Here is a 16,298-nt window from a genome sequence, read left to right as displayed (position 1 = left end):
AATGGATCACTAAGTGCTCGAATACATCGTTCGTTGATAAAAACAAATTACATACGCTCGTGTATCTTTTCTTCTCTTTTTTTTTTTCCTTCTTTTCTTTTAATTTTTTGATCAAACCGCAAACGAGATACGAAACGAACAAAATCTGCATTCTTTTTATCTATTCGGAGGATCGTTACAGTCGATACTTCTGTATGTGTGCTCCAGGAATGAATATAGATAAAAAAAGGAAATAAGAGAAGAGTCGGAGAGTAAAAATTGTGAAATCGGCATCATATTTTATTGAATGATACAAATGTCTCTTCGAAAAATCATTTTCTGAAGATGTTCAAGAGATGGCGCTGACCATCAATTCTCATTTCCATATTTCTTCCATTATATCTTTTCTACATGTTTTCTACATCTTTTTAATTGCGATATTTTCGAAATGGTGTTAATTTCATATTTTTTATTTTATGTACTTCCGTAAAATTCAAAAAACGCTTCGATATCTCATTATTTTAATTTTTTTGTTGTTTATTAATTAAAAATCGCCGATATTTTTTTCGTTCGGCACGAATTTCGTAAATGATTTAATAAAAATTCACTTTTTTTCACAATTCTATTCAAACATAAATTTTTTTACTATTCGTAATAGTTAAAAGAATCTACGAATATTATTTGATACGTATAATAATGCCTGAAAATATTTATAAAAAAATTCTATCGATTTTTATGATTTTCGATTTTTGAATCGAATATAATTTTTTTTTACATCATTTCAAATGGTATAGGGTATAGTAAGTGTTCCGACTTTTTGTGCGATAGGTATTTCAGAATATGAGAGTTTTTTAAATTTGATTTTTCTTTGTATCTGTGATCAAATTTTTTATTTCTACACCGATAAAATCACGTGTAAGCCACGTTAATTTAATAACAAATAAAATTCGTGCACGTCCTATACCACAAAAAATTCCTTATTTCTTTAAGCTTTGTACAATAACATTACGTATTTTTATCTTACGTTTCAATTACCTTTCTTCTTAAATATGTATTCAAGCGGATATCTCTATCAATGATTAGATAAAAAAAGTTAAAAACAGAATAGGGTTGAACGTTGCTTCCAATATCATTATACATCGTGTAAAATTTAAAAATGACTAAAATTTATAAAAAAAAAAAACGATTGAAAAAATTGTACACGAGAGAAATGACTTTTTGAAAATGACGAGATTCGAAACTGATTTTTCAGCAGCTGGTAAGGGACACATCGTTCCGTATTGATCTCTGAACGCTTATATAACATTCTTCGTTAACACTAGCAATATTCAATATCTGACATTCCAGTAAAAGAAACACGAGCATTCGATCGATGTCGATTGAAAATCGTCGTCGATAAGTTTTAGTAAACCTTTCATTCGGGTTAACGATACGTAGAGGGATCGGTGGGAAGTGAAACGTTGCTACGGAGGAAGGCAAAAGAAAGAGCCAAAGGAAAGGAAAGTAACACGGTAGGCGATTTCAAAATATTACAATACGAGCGACGAAAAAAAATTACGGTCGGAATCGCGTTTTACGAGGTGACGAGGAATAAAATGGAGCGAATAACCGGTGGAACGAAGAGTTACGCGCGTACCGGTGTGAGTGTAAGCCACGTTGACCTCGAGTCCGTGTATCGCCAAAAGCCACGTAAGACGTGTTTACCAATTAATCGAATAGACACGAAGCGCCACTGTAACTAAGAAATAAATTTGGTCGGTAAGTCGACACAATTTTCTACCAGTTGAATAAGAAAGGGAATCTTCGATCGCGTGAAAACGTTTATCCTTCGTTTCGTTGCCTTTTCGAGCGAAATGCATAAGCAGGCATCGAAACGTCTGATCGTCACGTCGCGACGCGTCGGTTTGTTTCAATTCCGTGTACGACTTTAAAGAAGATATCTACTCGAGTCGTAGTAAGAAGGAAGAGTGGAGAGTAGAGAGTGGAGAGAGAGAGAAAGAGAGAAAGAAAAAGAGAGAGTATTCGACTCGCGCTACAAAAGAGAGTATTCCCTATTGTCTCGGGGAAACTGCCATTTTCTATTGTATCTGAACAGCGCCGGCCCTGAGTTTGCTTCCTTCTACATAGGAGGGTGCGCGCGCGTATCTTATCCACACACGTAGATACACACGCACGCACACAAAGTGGGGAAGGAGACAGTGACGACCTGGAAAATTTGGAACGCGCCGATGCATTTCCTCTTCCTTGCTCGCTCGGGAAACGAGTCAAGGACAAGTTCGGAAGTTACGACCGATTTAGGAACGACCTTTTCGCTGCTCGTTTCCAGTATTTGCGAGGAACGATATACTTTCGAATTTATTTCTCGCGTTACGTAACGGGATATTAAATATTTATTCTATCTCATTCTTTGCCCAACCGCGTACGAATGGAAAAAATAGAGGGAAAATTAATTTCCCAAGATTATTTTTATTTCGTCACATACCTCGAAAAGGCAGCAATTATCGCGATGAAATAAGTATCAAAATTAAATTCAACGATTGCGCAAGAAATAAGAGTAATTTCTCATTCCCACTCTTATTACGCGCCAGTTATAAGTGCGCTCTTTTCCTACTTTTTTTTTTACTTTTCCTTCGTGTTCCGTTTTTTCCCCCTTTTCCGTTTCGCGAATTTGTTTCTTAATTCAAAGAAATATTTTTATACGCGATTTTTTTTTTATAAGCGATTGAGTTTTTCATAAATAATCGAAAGAAATAGAACGCAAGAATGATCGGTTGTTCAACTTTACATATGCATTCAGCGAGATAAGAATTAGTTTTTTTCCGCGAACACGTGACTCGATTGACAAGCGTCTGTGTAATAACAATGCATCATCGCTTTGTAAATTTCCTTGGCGTGAAAGTATAACGAGATCGAGGTGACTAGATCGAGGCGCAAAACGTGGCGCAAGGTCCGCGTCACGTACTCGTTTACCCTTCTTCGATCGCGAACCCTCGACAGATGTTTCAAAGCCGACCCTTCGCCGATCCGAGAAACGAGCCCTGTCGTCGGGTTTACGGCTCGATTAGGACTCACGCGTTCAACACATGTCGCGTGAAACGATATGCACGCAGACCGGTTGCATAGCGTTTTCGAATGGTAATCACAATCGCCTCGCCCAGATAAATTTTCGCGATACGATTTCACCGATAGGATGCGCGCGTCTTTCGATCGCGGTTGAACTATACGCATGGAGATGGTTTTCGATTAATAGGGAGAGGTATCGATTATTCGAATCCCGGCCATCCAATGTCGAGAAAAATTCGTATCTGGCGTCCAAGAGTACAAATCCCACGTAAGAGTACGATCCTACGTTATTACGCATAATTTTAAATTTGAAAAATACATCGTTTGCACAGATGCACCGGTTAGCACAGCGCGACTCGTTCGTCGACTATCGATCCCGGCCCGTTATCAATTACACGGTATATTTGAACAATTTTCCGATAAACGCGGAACGACACCTGGTTCGACTCGACTTTTCGATTCTTACCTCTCGACGAACATTCTTTTATTCTATCTTTACTTACTTACTTACTTACTTACTTATTCGTCGCACGATAAAACGAAGCGGTGGCCAAGTTTTCGAAGGCATGGAAATCCGAAATTGAATTCGCAAAAGAGGAGAACGCGAATCCTTTCTTTCTTCGAACCGACTTCTAATTCGATCCTGTCCCCCCTCCCTTCCCCCTATATCCAGTATTCAAAGAGGGTGAAAGAGCGAGAAGAGCCCTTTCCCCACGTTCTGTTATTCACCCCACGTTTTATCCACGGTGTCCGGAAGCGTGAAGCGTGGGACACGCGTGCGAGCCTTGTGCGGCGCATCGGGAAACATGGACAGGGAAGGCAGGCGCGAATCGAATAGAATCGAACGGAGTCGAATCGAACGGTGTGGAATCGAATGAGTGGAGAGAAGCGTTAGTGAGGGAGCGGAGTGGCGCGCGCGCTCGGCTCCGTGTTGCACGCGGCTCCGCCGTATTGTGTATACGGAGTTGGATTTCGAGGATCGATCGTGGACGGTACGGGACGACCGACAGTCAGGTACAGTCAGTCGTTTCGAGGCTACCGAGCTAAACGGGTGTCGTTCGACGTTCAGAGCCGCGCCGGTTCTGCCCTCTTCCTCTTTCTCTTCCAAACTGTTAGCCTGCTGTTCGTCGTTCGACCGCGCGCCTATCTCGCTTCTCTCTTTCTCCTCGCGCGATTACAGTGCACGCTTCTCTTCGGAGACCATGAAGAGTGTCGTAAAGACGGCGTCCAGTCTTCTCGCCTTGGCAGTGATCCGTAAGTTTTTCCCCTCTATCTTTTTTCTTTCTCTCTCTCTTTCTCTCTGTCTTTTCTTCTTTCTTTCGTTCGAAAGTGAAATCGTGCGATACTCGAAACAACCGAAAACCGAGTGTTCCATCCCGTTTTCTACTGTGTCGCAAATTGACGCAATTAAATCTCGTCGCAACGAGACGAGATTCGCTTCGAACGAAACGAAACAAGGTCCATTTCCCAAATTTTATTTCCCCCCCTTTCGCAAACGAATACTTCGCTCGCCGCTCATCGATTTTCTTCTTCATCTTCTTCATGGATTTAAACTCTGATCGACCACCTTCTTTCGAAAACGGGGACCATCACCGATTACCGATAATACTTACGCTGAGAATAACGGACGTTTCCCATTTTCGCACGATCGTTCAACGACCAAGAGATCGATCGATTTCTAATCTTTGTGCTAACGTTGCGACTAATAACTCGAAAAAACCGAGTAATAACTCGAAACGCGAGGGTACACACTGGGCGTAACCCGATTCTTCCGTTGATACTCGTAACTTCCTTTTCTCTCTCTCCTTTATTTTCCTCGTACTTTCGCACACGCGTTTCCTCTCTCCTTTATTTTCCCCGTTGACGAGTCGGCGTTTTCCACTCGTATCGCGAGCCACTCTTAAAAATAGACTGCCGTTTCACACGATGGTGTGGTATGCGAGGCAACCAAGCAAAATTTCACGTCCGAGAGAAAGAGAAGCGAGAGTTATCGTTCCCACTTTGGACGTTTTTTGCGGTCTGGCCTGCGAAGGAAGAAGGAAGGAAATTATCGTTCGACCGTATCTCTGCTCGCAAAACCGCAACTCCGTGCGAAACAAAATCGGATCTCTCTCTCTCTCTCTTTCTCCCTTCGCGAAACGTGTCAAGCAATAAAACGCGCCAAAATTTCGAACTTCGCCAAGTTCTCGAGCGCGTTTAACGAACGCGCAAGTATATTGAAACTACGACGTTCGAAAAGAGCATTCAGGCGAGAACAAAGGGGCGCGTCTGCGGAATTCTCCGAATAATTATTCCCATGAATATAGAAGGGAATGGAGAAGAAAGTCACGCAAACAATTAACGAAGAAAAATTAAATAATCTTCGTTCCCATTACGGAGGGACCTATTAAGTAGGTCTAATTAGACTAATCGACTTGTGCCAGGATCGATACGCGAGATTTTCTATTTAACAACGATAAACAAGAAGCACCAGTTATCGGGCTAATTAACGAGCGACCGTCACTTATAAATACAGGCTGCGGGACAACGTCAACTCTGACCACCGTTTGTATCGTTTGCCGTAAATATTACCGGAGATACGTGAAAATACACGGATTGCCCGCAACTGGGAGAGGCAGCGGCGTGATTACCGGCGGCGAATTGTATTACGGATTCTATTCTCTCGAAAACTTTTTAAACTCGTCTCGTTACGGAAACGTAAACGAAATTTGCGGTAAAAGGCTGATAGCTACGCGCATCTGAGAGAAAGTTGTTTGTCCGCTACGAATTATGGACATAGGATACATAGGTGGTAGCGACGCGAGGAGTAACGAGAATCGAATCGAAAGAAAAAAGGGGGAAAAAACGAGCGATGAAAGCTCCTCGGTGTGCACACACGGAGAAATCGATAAGATTGATTCAAGTTTCTCGGTAACTTCTCTTTTAAATTTGCTTTTAATCGGTATGGTTGACACGAGCAACGTCATCCTCGCGATTATTCTTATAGGCCCGACTATAGCCTATAAGATTATTATTACCCGTTTTCCGTCGTTGTATCCTTATTTAAATACACGTATCGGGGAAAAATGACTCACGAAGCAATTCTCGATCGTGTTATCAGTCTCGAAAGCTGTACGCTGTAAAAATATTTGCTCGTGATAAGATTCTTATTAAAAAATGTTACGATCCTATAAAATGACCTCTATGAGTGTTATATATATATAATTATTTGTCATATATTTCAAATATCTAGATAAGAAGATACGAGAAATTTTTAATACGAATCTTTCGCGTTGGATAAAAAATAAACGCATCGAGGCCTCGTCGATTTCTCGCGAATTTTTCGAAGGCTATCAAACGTAAATACTTACTCGTTACGTGTAAATGGCCAAGTTCAACGGAAAATGGATCTCTCGAATCTTTTATACGCAGTGGGATGGGATGGGATGGGGCGTTTATCGATCGACCATCGCTCGATCGGTAAGAGGAGCAAGGAGGAGGCAGATTGGACTGAAAAAAACGAAAAAACGGGCGGGGGCATTTTTAATCCTTTCTTATCCGAACGCGTGTCATGCGGTACCAACAAACTCGTAATGGTATCGCCTCGTGGAAATAAATCACGGCGCAATCTATCGCGTTATTATCGTATCAAGACTACTTTGTCATCAACAGGGTTGCACAATCTCTTTTGACGACCACGATGCTTTCGCGTCACGAGCGTTCGTCACCGTTGTCCAAGATTCTTTTTCGTTTCCACGTAGCGGAGCCGAAAACACGATGTCGCGGCGTCGAATACGTGGTTTATACACCCGCGGTGTTCACGATCTCTACGTGACCAACATCGATATCCGCTACACCCGTACAAGGGGCAAGGTTACACGCGCAGGGACTGGCGATCGCCGCCCAACGTGGAAATTGGAATTTCCGATAATTTGCGAACGATGTGAGAGATTTCGATTATCGACTCGACGGAAATAAGTCGGAGGGGATCAATTTCGGGAGGAGGAATGTCAGAGGGAAATCTACTCTCCCAATGACGATTCCATCCAAGTGGAAAGTGGACTGTGCGCGCCAACTTTCACTTAAGATCGTAACGAAACTGGACTAGGAGAAGAAGAAGAAGAAGGAAACGGAAGAAAAAGAGTAACTTCGAAAGCGCGAGTCGCGATAACGAAGCCCCGTTAACCGATAATTGTTCTCGAGAAGCCGCGACAAAGGCTTGCGTTCGAGAAAGACTTTTTTCATTCGAGGAAACGGAGGATCGAAAAGGGAAAAGAGACGACGAGGGATCGTGGAAATCACGGTCTCTCGAAACCTCTGCTCGAGGGGTTCAAAGAACGCGACCAACCATTACAAAGAAAGAAAGAACGGTTCGATTCTTCTCTCGTAAACCTGGTTCGACGACCGTCGCCGCACCTCGGAATCGATGACTCGGACGACTCGTAAGTCGGTCTGGATCGTCGCCACCGAGGGGACCGTCGTCTCAGCTCCGAGCCGATTCCACTCGAACGGCCACGATAATGGCGCTCGCAACCGTTCGCGATATATCCATTCGCGCGCTTCCTCCCTCGACGCGTCTCTCCTGCGTATTATTATTTATACGTCGGTCGATACAATATTTTTTCCTTTTTATCCTCCGTTTCTCGCATCATCCTTTTTTAACGCGCACGTATCTCTCGGAGAGAACGTGGTCGGCGAGGTAAACAAGGTGGTTTTTCGTGAAAGAGAGGAGCTCGTAATTGGCTCGTCGTCTTGGCTCGACGAGAAAGGGGGAGGAAAAGCGTGCTCCCGACTATTCGTACGATCAACCGGAAACGGGTCAGTTGGAACTATCGTATTGGGAGTCGAATCCCACGTCATCGATTGCACGAAAACGAACTAGCTTTTCGTCTACCTTTTTACTGTATTCTGTGTATTCTGCGAATAGTCATAGAGAGAGAGAGAGAGACTGCAAGGAACAAACGTGATTATCGATCTCTCGAGGCACAATGAGCGAAGTAGGGCGAGATTCTCCAACCCGTCTCTCCCCCCCTTACACTATCCAAAACTCCCCGAATCCTCCTCGAACTGGCCTCGCCTGTTCCCGAGGAATTCGCGATTCAATTAGGGAGGGAATATTATTGGGTCAAAGGGGAGGAATATCTGGAGGAATATTGAGAGGGAAAGATGTTTCGCGTGTTGCAGAGTCTGTCATGTGCGCATCCGTCACGGAAACCGTGGCCAACTTCTTCCCCGAGGTGGAAGGAAACCTCACCAAGATCACTTGGGCCCACGCCGTGAACAACAAGACAATGTTGAACAAGACGTTGGAAGGTGAGTTGGAAGATTGGAGTAGATTGCTCGATTCGTAGCGAGAGATTCGAATTTTCTTTCCTCGCCCGAGAATAGAGTGCAGCGAGAGAGAAACGAAGAGAAAAAGGGATCGTTTTCCGAAGGTTTTCGCGACGATCGTTTATTAATACCCCATTGGTGAACAAAACCGTTCAAAGTCTGTGTTCCATTTTTAATCCCTTCTCGATACTCTCGCATCGCCACGTTCCATCGATACGGTACACGATATCGATAAAACAGAGCCAGGCTGAAAATTCGCTCCAAGCGTAATAATAGATTAAATGCTTTCGCGATTCGTGACGAAGCCCGTTTGACGAATCGGAGACATCTGGAAAAGAAAATTCAACGGTCGAATAAAATTACCTTTTTCTCGTTCGAAACGATAATTGCGAATAAATAGGTAAATAAATGTAATTCGATTACTCGAAGCAAGTTTGATCGAAATTTTTTTAACGGGTTAACGACCGGGCCGTCTATTTTCTAAACTCTTCTCTCGAATACGTAACGGAAGAAGGGAGAGGAGTTTGAATCACGTCGTTCCGTGACTTGTTTAGGCGTGATCGATATTCGTTGCACGTGTCCACGGTTGCCGATTTTCCGTCTCTTTTTTCGCAGCGCCTCACCCCCCTCCTCTCCCCCTCTTGCGGCGAGATCGCACTCCTCGGCGCACTCGCTCTACACCCCCCTCCTCTCCTTTAAGGATTCTCCTCTTTTCCCATCTCTTTCTCTCTCTCTAACGAACTCTCCTCTTATCTCTTCAAAGGAAACGCGATGATGCTGGAGGCAGACGTCGTGCTTGGCAAAGTAACAGGACAGGACGTTCAACAACCGATAATGGCCCATCCACCGGCGAACGAGAGCGATCTGTCGCTCGAGAATTTCCTCAACACCGTGATCGAGAGGAAGGGGATCAAGAAGGGCGTAAAGCTCGACTTCAAGACCGTCGAGGCGTTCAACGCGAGCAAACCTATCCTGGACAAGGTTCGCGATAACGTACGTATTTCGAGTTCTATTTATAGAATAGAGTGGGCCTCGAATCGTCTCGATTCGACCGTTTCGTTTCGATTCCGACTCGATTACCGATTTTTTTTTTTTTCTTTTCTTTTCTTTTCTCCGCTCCTTCTCAGTTGACATTCCCCGTGTTCCTGAACGCCGATATATTGGAAGGACCCACTAATGCAACCGCCACACCGGTCGACCCGAAATTCTTCGTCACCCAAGCGAAGACGTATCCGAAATACACTCTGTCGGTCGGCTGGACTACGAGGTAACCAATGAAAAAATATAAATAAGTATATACATATACATATATATATACATATATAAGCATCGAAACGAGACGAAAACGTAAATTGGATTTCAGCTACGCGAGCTCGGAGAACAACACTGAGAATATCGACCGATACACGGAACAGCAAGTTCAACGGATGATCAATACTCTGAAAGAGCAGCAAGTTACCCAGCCGGTAACTTACCCCGTAAGAGCCGGCCTCGCGGCCAACGATATAAACGTGATGAAAATGTTGATGGAAAATTCGACCGGGTCGGGGATCAAGAACGCGACCTTGACCGTGTGGTCGAGCGAGGGGGACAAGGTGAACGCGGAAAAGTTGTCGCAACTGATACGAGAGATAGGGGTCGAGAAGGTGTACGTGGACGTGCCCAAAGAGCTGATGGACAAGCTTCGACTGTCGGCCGCATCCAGCCCGAGGCCGGCCACTCTCGTGCTGGCCGCCACGCTTTTCCTCGCCGTCTCCCTCTCCACCATGTTGTGAACGATCCCAACAATTTCGCCCGCCCCGTTTCGCGCGCTTCGCTCCCGGGGACGGGCGGAGGGGGGGCGGGGGGAAGCGCCTCGAATCGCCTTCCACGCGTCCCCTTCCCCGCGCCCCTCCCCCCGCCTTCCCCCCGTCGACGAGAGGGAAGAGGCGAGGCGAGATCGATGACGAGAGCCACGAAATCGAGTCGCGGCCGATCCGATTTGCTCTCGTTTTTCGAACTCGTCGAGCCCCCGTCGAGCCTGTGTACTTGTTTTTTAGTACGGTAGCGTTAAGCTTAAGTCCGCGAAACGGACTTTTTTCTAAGTATTCTAAGGAAGCTTTCCTCTAGAGACACAGATTATTATACATTATACATTATTATTATTATTATTATTATTATTATTATTATTATTCCCCTCGCGACCACCATGCTTTCGATCGTCAATCTCGATGTTTCTACTTTTTTCTTCTTCTTTTTCTTCTTTTTCTTTTCGTCTTCGTTTTTTTTCTTTTCCTTCTCGCGATCCATAATTTTAGAGAGAATCTTTTTTTTTCGAACGAGAATCATAGAACGAGGCGAGGCGCATTTCTCCTTTCGTATCTCGATTTTTAAGATAAAAAGGATTAAAGAAGTAATAATAATAAGATAGAGTAAGTAAGATATAAGATATGTATAAGAGTAAGAGGCATACCTAAGGCGGAAAGATTCGCATCGATAGATTTTGCTTTGATAATAATTAAGAAAGAAACGTTCCTTGTTGTTTACCGTTTCTTTTTTTTTCTTTTTCTTCCTTTCTTTCTTTTTTTTTCCTCGATGTATTCTACACACACACACACACACACACGTACACGCAGACACACATACACGCACACGTTTTAATATTATTTTACATCTCGTACAACGCAAGCGATGTAATCGATGACCGCGGTACGAATCGATCGACGGATCGATCGGAGGAGAGATCCGGTTCGAGATCTTTTTTCGCGTCGATACTCCGCGAGGAATCGTACGTAGTGCGTTATATCGTACCTATTTAGTGTTCATCGACGTATCTCCTGTACCTGCCTTCGACATATCTCAGACATAGTTTCAGGAACAAGAAATGCAGAGTAATAAGAAACGAACAAAAAAAAAAAAAAAGAGAAAAGAAAAGAACAAAACGGTATTAAACTTTATCGAAGCTGTAACGCTGTATGTCTGCAAGCCAAAGGATTGTGAACGCGATTGTGAATACGGTGCACCCGCGCACCGCGTTTGATAACGAAACAATAAAATTACGCGCAAAATTGATCCCACGTTTCTTCGTTCGAACGTCCCATTGTAACTTTCTTCCTTCCTCCCTTCTCTTCCTTTCTTTCGTGCGCGAGCAACAGATTTCTCAAAGGATCTCCGCGGGTGGCCCACTCGCCTTTAATCCCGCCAATCGATGGTCGTTCACGCTCCAGATTCCTCTCGCGACACGAATCGGAAGATCGGAAAATCGGATTATGGAAAATTTCGAATCGAGGACGAACGAAACGCTCCGAGCGTTTAATTGCGTTCATTTACGACAATTTCCAGGCGTTTACATTCGTAAGTGTTCGTTCGTTTCCTTTCCATTCCAGTCTTTCGATCGTTATTCGTTAAATTGACGAAGATAATGCTCGTTGCGCGCCAATCACCAAGGAATCTCATTGTTTATCGAGGGAATTTTTTCGCGACAACGTTCGGTGCCAAGGTAACACGGTGAAAGAAAAGAGGTGGAAGGAGGGGAGGAGCAAGAGGAGGCAGTACGGCTGTGGTGGGGGAAGATGTCAAGGGTCACGATCGCTATTATCGAAGCCTTTGGAAAAAGACATTCCGGAATTTCCATTCTTCCCTCTCTCTCTCTCTACCGCGTCTGCCACTTTTCCTATTCGCGACACGAGTCGAGAAGAGAAGAAGAGAATCGGTTGACACTGCGCGGCCGAGTTTGCGAACGAGTTTCGAACGAGCAACAAAGTGACCTACAAGCGCAATCTGTCGAGATAACCTCCTGAACCTGGGCAAAAGTTTTTAGACCGAAAGCTACGAATCGTCGCCGATCTACAATTTTCTCGCGATAGATTCGATCTGTGACCGCTGCTTCCTGTTCCAGATTAACCCAGTAAAATCGCGTCGATGGAAATCCCCCTAACTCCGCTAATACGAGAATGAAATTCTCTCTTCGGAAGAAGGAGTTTCGATCGACGACGTCCGGCGATCGGGGAATCATTTGGCATCGACTCGAGGCCGTCTCGTTCGACGCGAGATAATAATGGGTAATGCGTAAAAGAAAAGAAAAAAAAAATTGCATACCACGAGTACACGTACATACATTTGTCCCCGCGCGATAGCAACGTTGGATGATCTCGCCTCTTAAATTTTCTCGGCACGCCGCGTGGAAACGACCGCATTCCACGGGAGTGTCTTACACGCGGTCCAACTCGACTCGTCATTTATTCGTCCCTCTTATCCGGCAGCCCGATTACACGGGCATCGAGCCACGACCACGCAACAGCGGGTGCGAATTTAATTGTTCCGATTCGACAAATCGCGTCGAATTAAATATATATATATATATCCGCTGAAACGTTCAAGTTAAATCGAGCGCGCGTGCCGCGTCACGCATCTTGGAAGAGTGCATAACGACAGAAAGAACACCGAGCTATCCTGTCCCGAGCAGGGAGGAGAACGGTGGACGGCGAACGGGGGCGGGTTTATCGGGAATCGAATCGAAACGGAAGCTATCCGAGGGGGACTACCGTGTTTATTTATCGCGGCGCGTACCGGGCTGTGGTTTAAAAGGAGGGTGAGAGGGGGAGAGGGAGGGGCAAGGAACAAAAAAACAGGCGACGACCTCCAGTACGCGACGAAAAACCAGTCCTCGTTGTACCGGTTGTAAGACGCGATCCTATCGACCTCTCGTTCTCGCGTCCCTGCCGGATTTCGTGCGGTATATATACGTATATATACACCGCTGGACCCCGCTCGATCCTCCCCGACCAGTATCTTTGAATGGCGACGCGAAAGTGAATGGGAGCCGAAAAGGGCGACCGGTCACCGCTTTCCATCTCTCCGATCGAATCGCGAAATCGCGTGCGACTTGGAGACCGGTTGATCGATAACAAAAAAGAAAAAAAGAAAAGAAAAGAATAGAAGGAGGAATAAAAAAAAATGGCGCAATTAACAGGGAGCACGTGGGTGAAGTGGTCGGAGAAGAGAGAATGGGCGCGAAGAGAAGCGATCGGGAAGACGATACCGAGTTTTGGGAGCTTGTGTACACACGCATGGATGGAAGGTGCGTGGCCGTGTGCACACGAGAGCAACAGACAGGTAGTGAGTAAGGGACGAAGGGGAGGTAGACAAGGCGGCGGAGGGGCGGGAGAGAATATCGGGCGCACGCATGCGCAACGCGTTCCGCGATCTGTGAAGCAGCGCGGCCGGCGGAGAGGCTGGCCTCAGTCGGCCGCGACATTCGGTCCGCGATACGATTCGCCGTTATCTCGGTCTGGTCGAAACCGAACTCGTCGAGTCGAACGAAGCGGTGCGCGCCGGCATTCGGCGACGAGCGAGTGAGCAACGGTGAGCGAAATTTCGGGGGATCGAACTCGTCCATCGACGGAGGGAGATGACGAGAGGCGATTCGAGGTGTTGACAACCGTCACCGTCTTTTTCTTCTTGTCCACGGTCGTCAAGGGTTCGCGAGAACGGTGGCGCGACAACGAACTAGAAATGTGCGAAACGTGAACGGAATCGTTACGCGCTAAGCTCGTCGTTTCCCGTTGCGGGGATATTTTGTGCTGGGGAATCGAGCGAACTGGAACGTGGCCAACGAAAGCAAACGTTGCGGGACATTTGGATGGACAGATAGTTAGACAGATTCCCGGGTTTTGTTCGCTGACATCGAACCATCGCGTATCAAATCACCACGTGGCGAAGGAATCCGACCCGTCTCCTCTCTCTCTCTCTCTCTCTCTCTCTCACGCCCCCTTCAGATCCCTTCTCCCTTATTCCCGAGGTGGGCCGACGTGGAAACTTTGCCCACCGATCTGGATGTCTCGATCGTGGTGCCCACCGACGATAGATCTCGTTCGATCGAAACGAGGAAACGAGGTTGCGCGTCGCGATCGCGCGATGCATCGCTGAGGAACTTTGAGAGTCTCGATCTCGATCGAGGGGATCGCGCGTCTCTGGGACGGTAAGATGTAAGGGTGAGTCGAAGGGGGACAATCGAAGACGAAGACGAAGAAATGACGCGGTACGACAGGAGGCTGTTGCTAATCTCGATCCTCGTGATAGCGTACGTGGTGTTGGCGTCCGAGGCCAAGCATCGTCCCCACGAGGACACCGCGTACGACGCCAGGCACAGGCACAGGCACAGGCACGAACAAACCTCCTCCTCCTCCTCCTCCTCGAGCGGGAGGAGGAATCGTCATGACCTCGTGGACAGGCGATCGTCGTCCTGGTCGCAGGAGCTCGACTACTACGAGGACGACTCGTTGCTCGATCGGGAGGACCGTCGGGCGGGCGAGGGGGGGGAGGAGAGGAGGAAGAGGAGGAGGAAGGAGGAGGAGGACGAGGACGAGGAGGAGGAGGAGGAGGAGGATGATTACGAGGCTCGCTCCTATCACGAGAGATCCTATCCTCGGATCTCGAGGATCCACGGCCGGATATCGGAGCCGCAGCGTTACCCGTCCAGGTATCGCCGAGGCGGTTATCGCGAGGCGGGCGGCTGGTACCACGAGGAGAACGAGAGGCACAGAGGTCCGGCCCCCCGATACGGGGATCGAGGCTACCCCAGGCCGAGATTCGAAGACAGAGCTCGACGAAAGTCGTTCGGCTACCCGAGGACTCGCGGCGAGTCGGACTATTACGAGGACGAGCTCGATTACGAGTCGAGCAGGCCGAGCCACGACTACAACGAGGATATCCTCGAGAAGCATCGATCCTGGTGGAAGAACGTGGTGGGCAGGAAGCATAGGAAGCTCGGCGTCTCGAGCCACGGCTGGCGGCCCCACGACGGCGGAAGAAAGAGATATCGTCATCCCGAGGACGGTGTGTCGAGGAGGCACGACGACTCGGTTCGAAGGAGATTCAATTCCACTGCCCGCTACTCGAAAACCGATGGAAAGAGAACCGGTTATTTCGGAGACTACGAGTATCGCAGCGTAGACGAGGTCGACGACGTCGACGACGATCAGGAAGAGCAGCAGGAGCAGGAGGAGGAGGAGGAGGAGGAGGAGGAGGAGGAGGAAGAGGAGGAGGAGGACGAGGAGGACGACGGTTGGAAGGAGGACGAGGGATACGTGGACGGGAGCGATAACAAGGAGGATCGAAAGGCGAACGAAGGGGAGGAGGAGGAGGAGGAGGAGCTCGACAACGATTTTTACAGGAGCGAGAAGAAGAAGAAGAGGAAGAAATCACCGTTGAAAACTTACGACGAGATCATCCGAAAGTTGACGTCCGACGATCCAACCACTCCGAGGTCCGCGATCAAGAGGGATTACAGGAACATCCAGATGGACAAATACGCGAGACGCGACGGATCGTTGGCCAATTTCCGATACGAGCCCAAGAACCTGACCAGACCGTTGCTTTCCCGAGTATACGGGAAAAACTCGTCCGGTTATTACCACCAATCCGCACACGCGACGAACGAAAATTTAGCCGGCTATCTGTCGACCGGTTCGCTGGTGGAGCGTAAACCGACGAAGAGCAGCGGCACGGCGGAGAACAATGCCAGGTCGTCGAAGATGGACGATACTCAACCGAAGACCAAGAGTCTGGAGCAGGACTACGACGAGTACCTGAACACGTCGGACAACGAGAAGGAAGAGGAAGACGCGATCAAGGGAGTCGAGGACACGGGCACGCAAGCGGACGTCGCTAATACGGTTAGTCGTCTTCCTTTTCTTTAACGTTTCTACGCGTCGAATCGCGCGTTGCGGATTATCGGGGATCGTTGGTCGATGATAAATGTTGGACGGGATTATTATAGATACGTTTCGATCGAATCATCCTCGAATTCCCGCTTGTCGACGAGAGATTAAAGATGGTCGTTGAGAATCGTTCGCGGGTCGCGAAACCTCTCCGAGAGTTAGCCGATTCTCAGAATTATTCCATCGCGCTTTCCTGTGCTAGCAGCTGGCCAGCCATTAAGCCCCGACTGCTATCGACGAGACGAA

The 16,298-nt window shown here is 47.0% G+C and overlaps 2 protein-coding genes across 3 annotated transcripts in view; both read left to right on the top strand.

The window, feature by feature from the left end:
- Positions 1 to 81: 81 nt before the first annotated feature.
- Positions 82 to 11,403, top strand: LOC133666059 (protein FAM151B). Of its 2 annotated transcripts, none has more exons than XM_062074543.1 (5): positions 82 to 1,490; positions 8,206 to 8,334; positions 9,116 to 9,345; positions 9,480 to 9,619; positions 9,716 to 11,403. In XM_062074543.1, the coding sequence occupies exons 2-5, from the start codon at positions 8,214 to 8,216 to the stop codon at positions 10,125 to 10,127; spliced, it is 903 nt and encodes a 300-aa protein (XP_061930527.1). In that variant the 5' UTR covers positions 82 to 1,490; positions 8,206 to 8,213; the 3' UTR covers positions 10,128 to 11,403. The 2 variants fall into 2 exon arrangements, with proteins under 2 accessions (XP_061930527.1, XP_061930526.1); XM_062074542.1 differs by lacking the exon at positions 82 to 1,490 and adding an exon at positions 1,855 to 4,296.
- Positions 11,404 to 13,249: 1,846 nt separating this feature from the next.
- LOC108000800 (uncharacterized protein DDB_G0283697) overlaps positions 13,250 to 16,298 on the top strand; it is a 46,266-nt gene continuing 43,217 nt past the window's right edge. Inside the window, exon 1 of the mRNA XM_017061405.3 lies at positions 13,250 to 16,007. Within this exon, the coding sequence (XP_016916894.2) occupies positions 14,364 to 16,007 (1,644 nt within the window). The 5' untranslated portion in view covers positions 13,250 to 14,363. The remainder of the gene's footprint in view (positions 16,008 to 16,298) is intronic.

Source organism: Apis cerana, linkage group LG4 (genome assembly GCF_029169275.1).
Source record: "Apis cerana isolate GH-2021 linkage group LG4, AcerK_1.0, whole genome shotgun sequence".
Taxonomy (NCBI): Eukaryota; Metazoa; Arthropoda; class Insecta; order Hymenoptera; family Apidae; genus Apis; species Apis cerana.
This window is presented reverse-complemented; position numbering and strand designations above follow the sequence as displayed.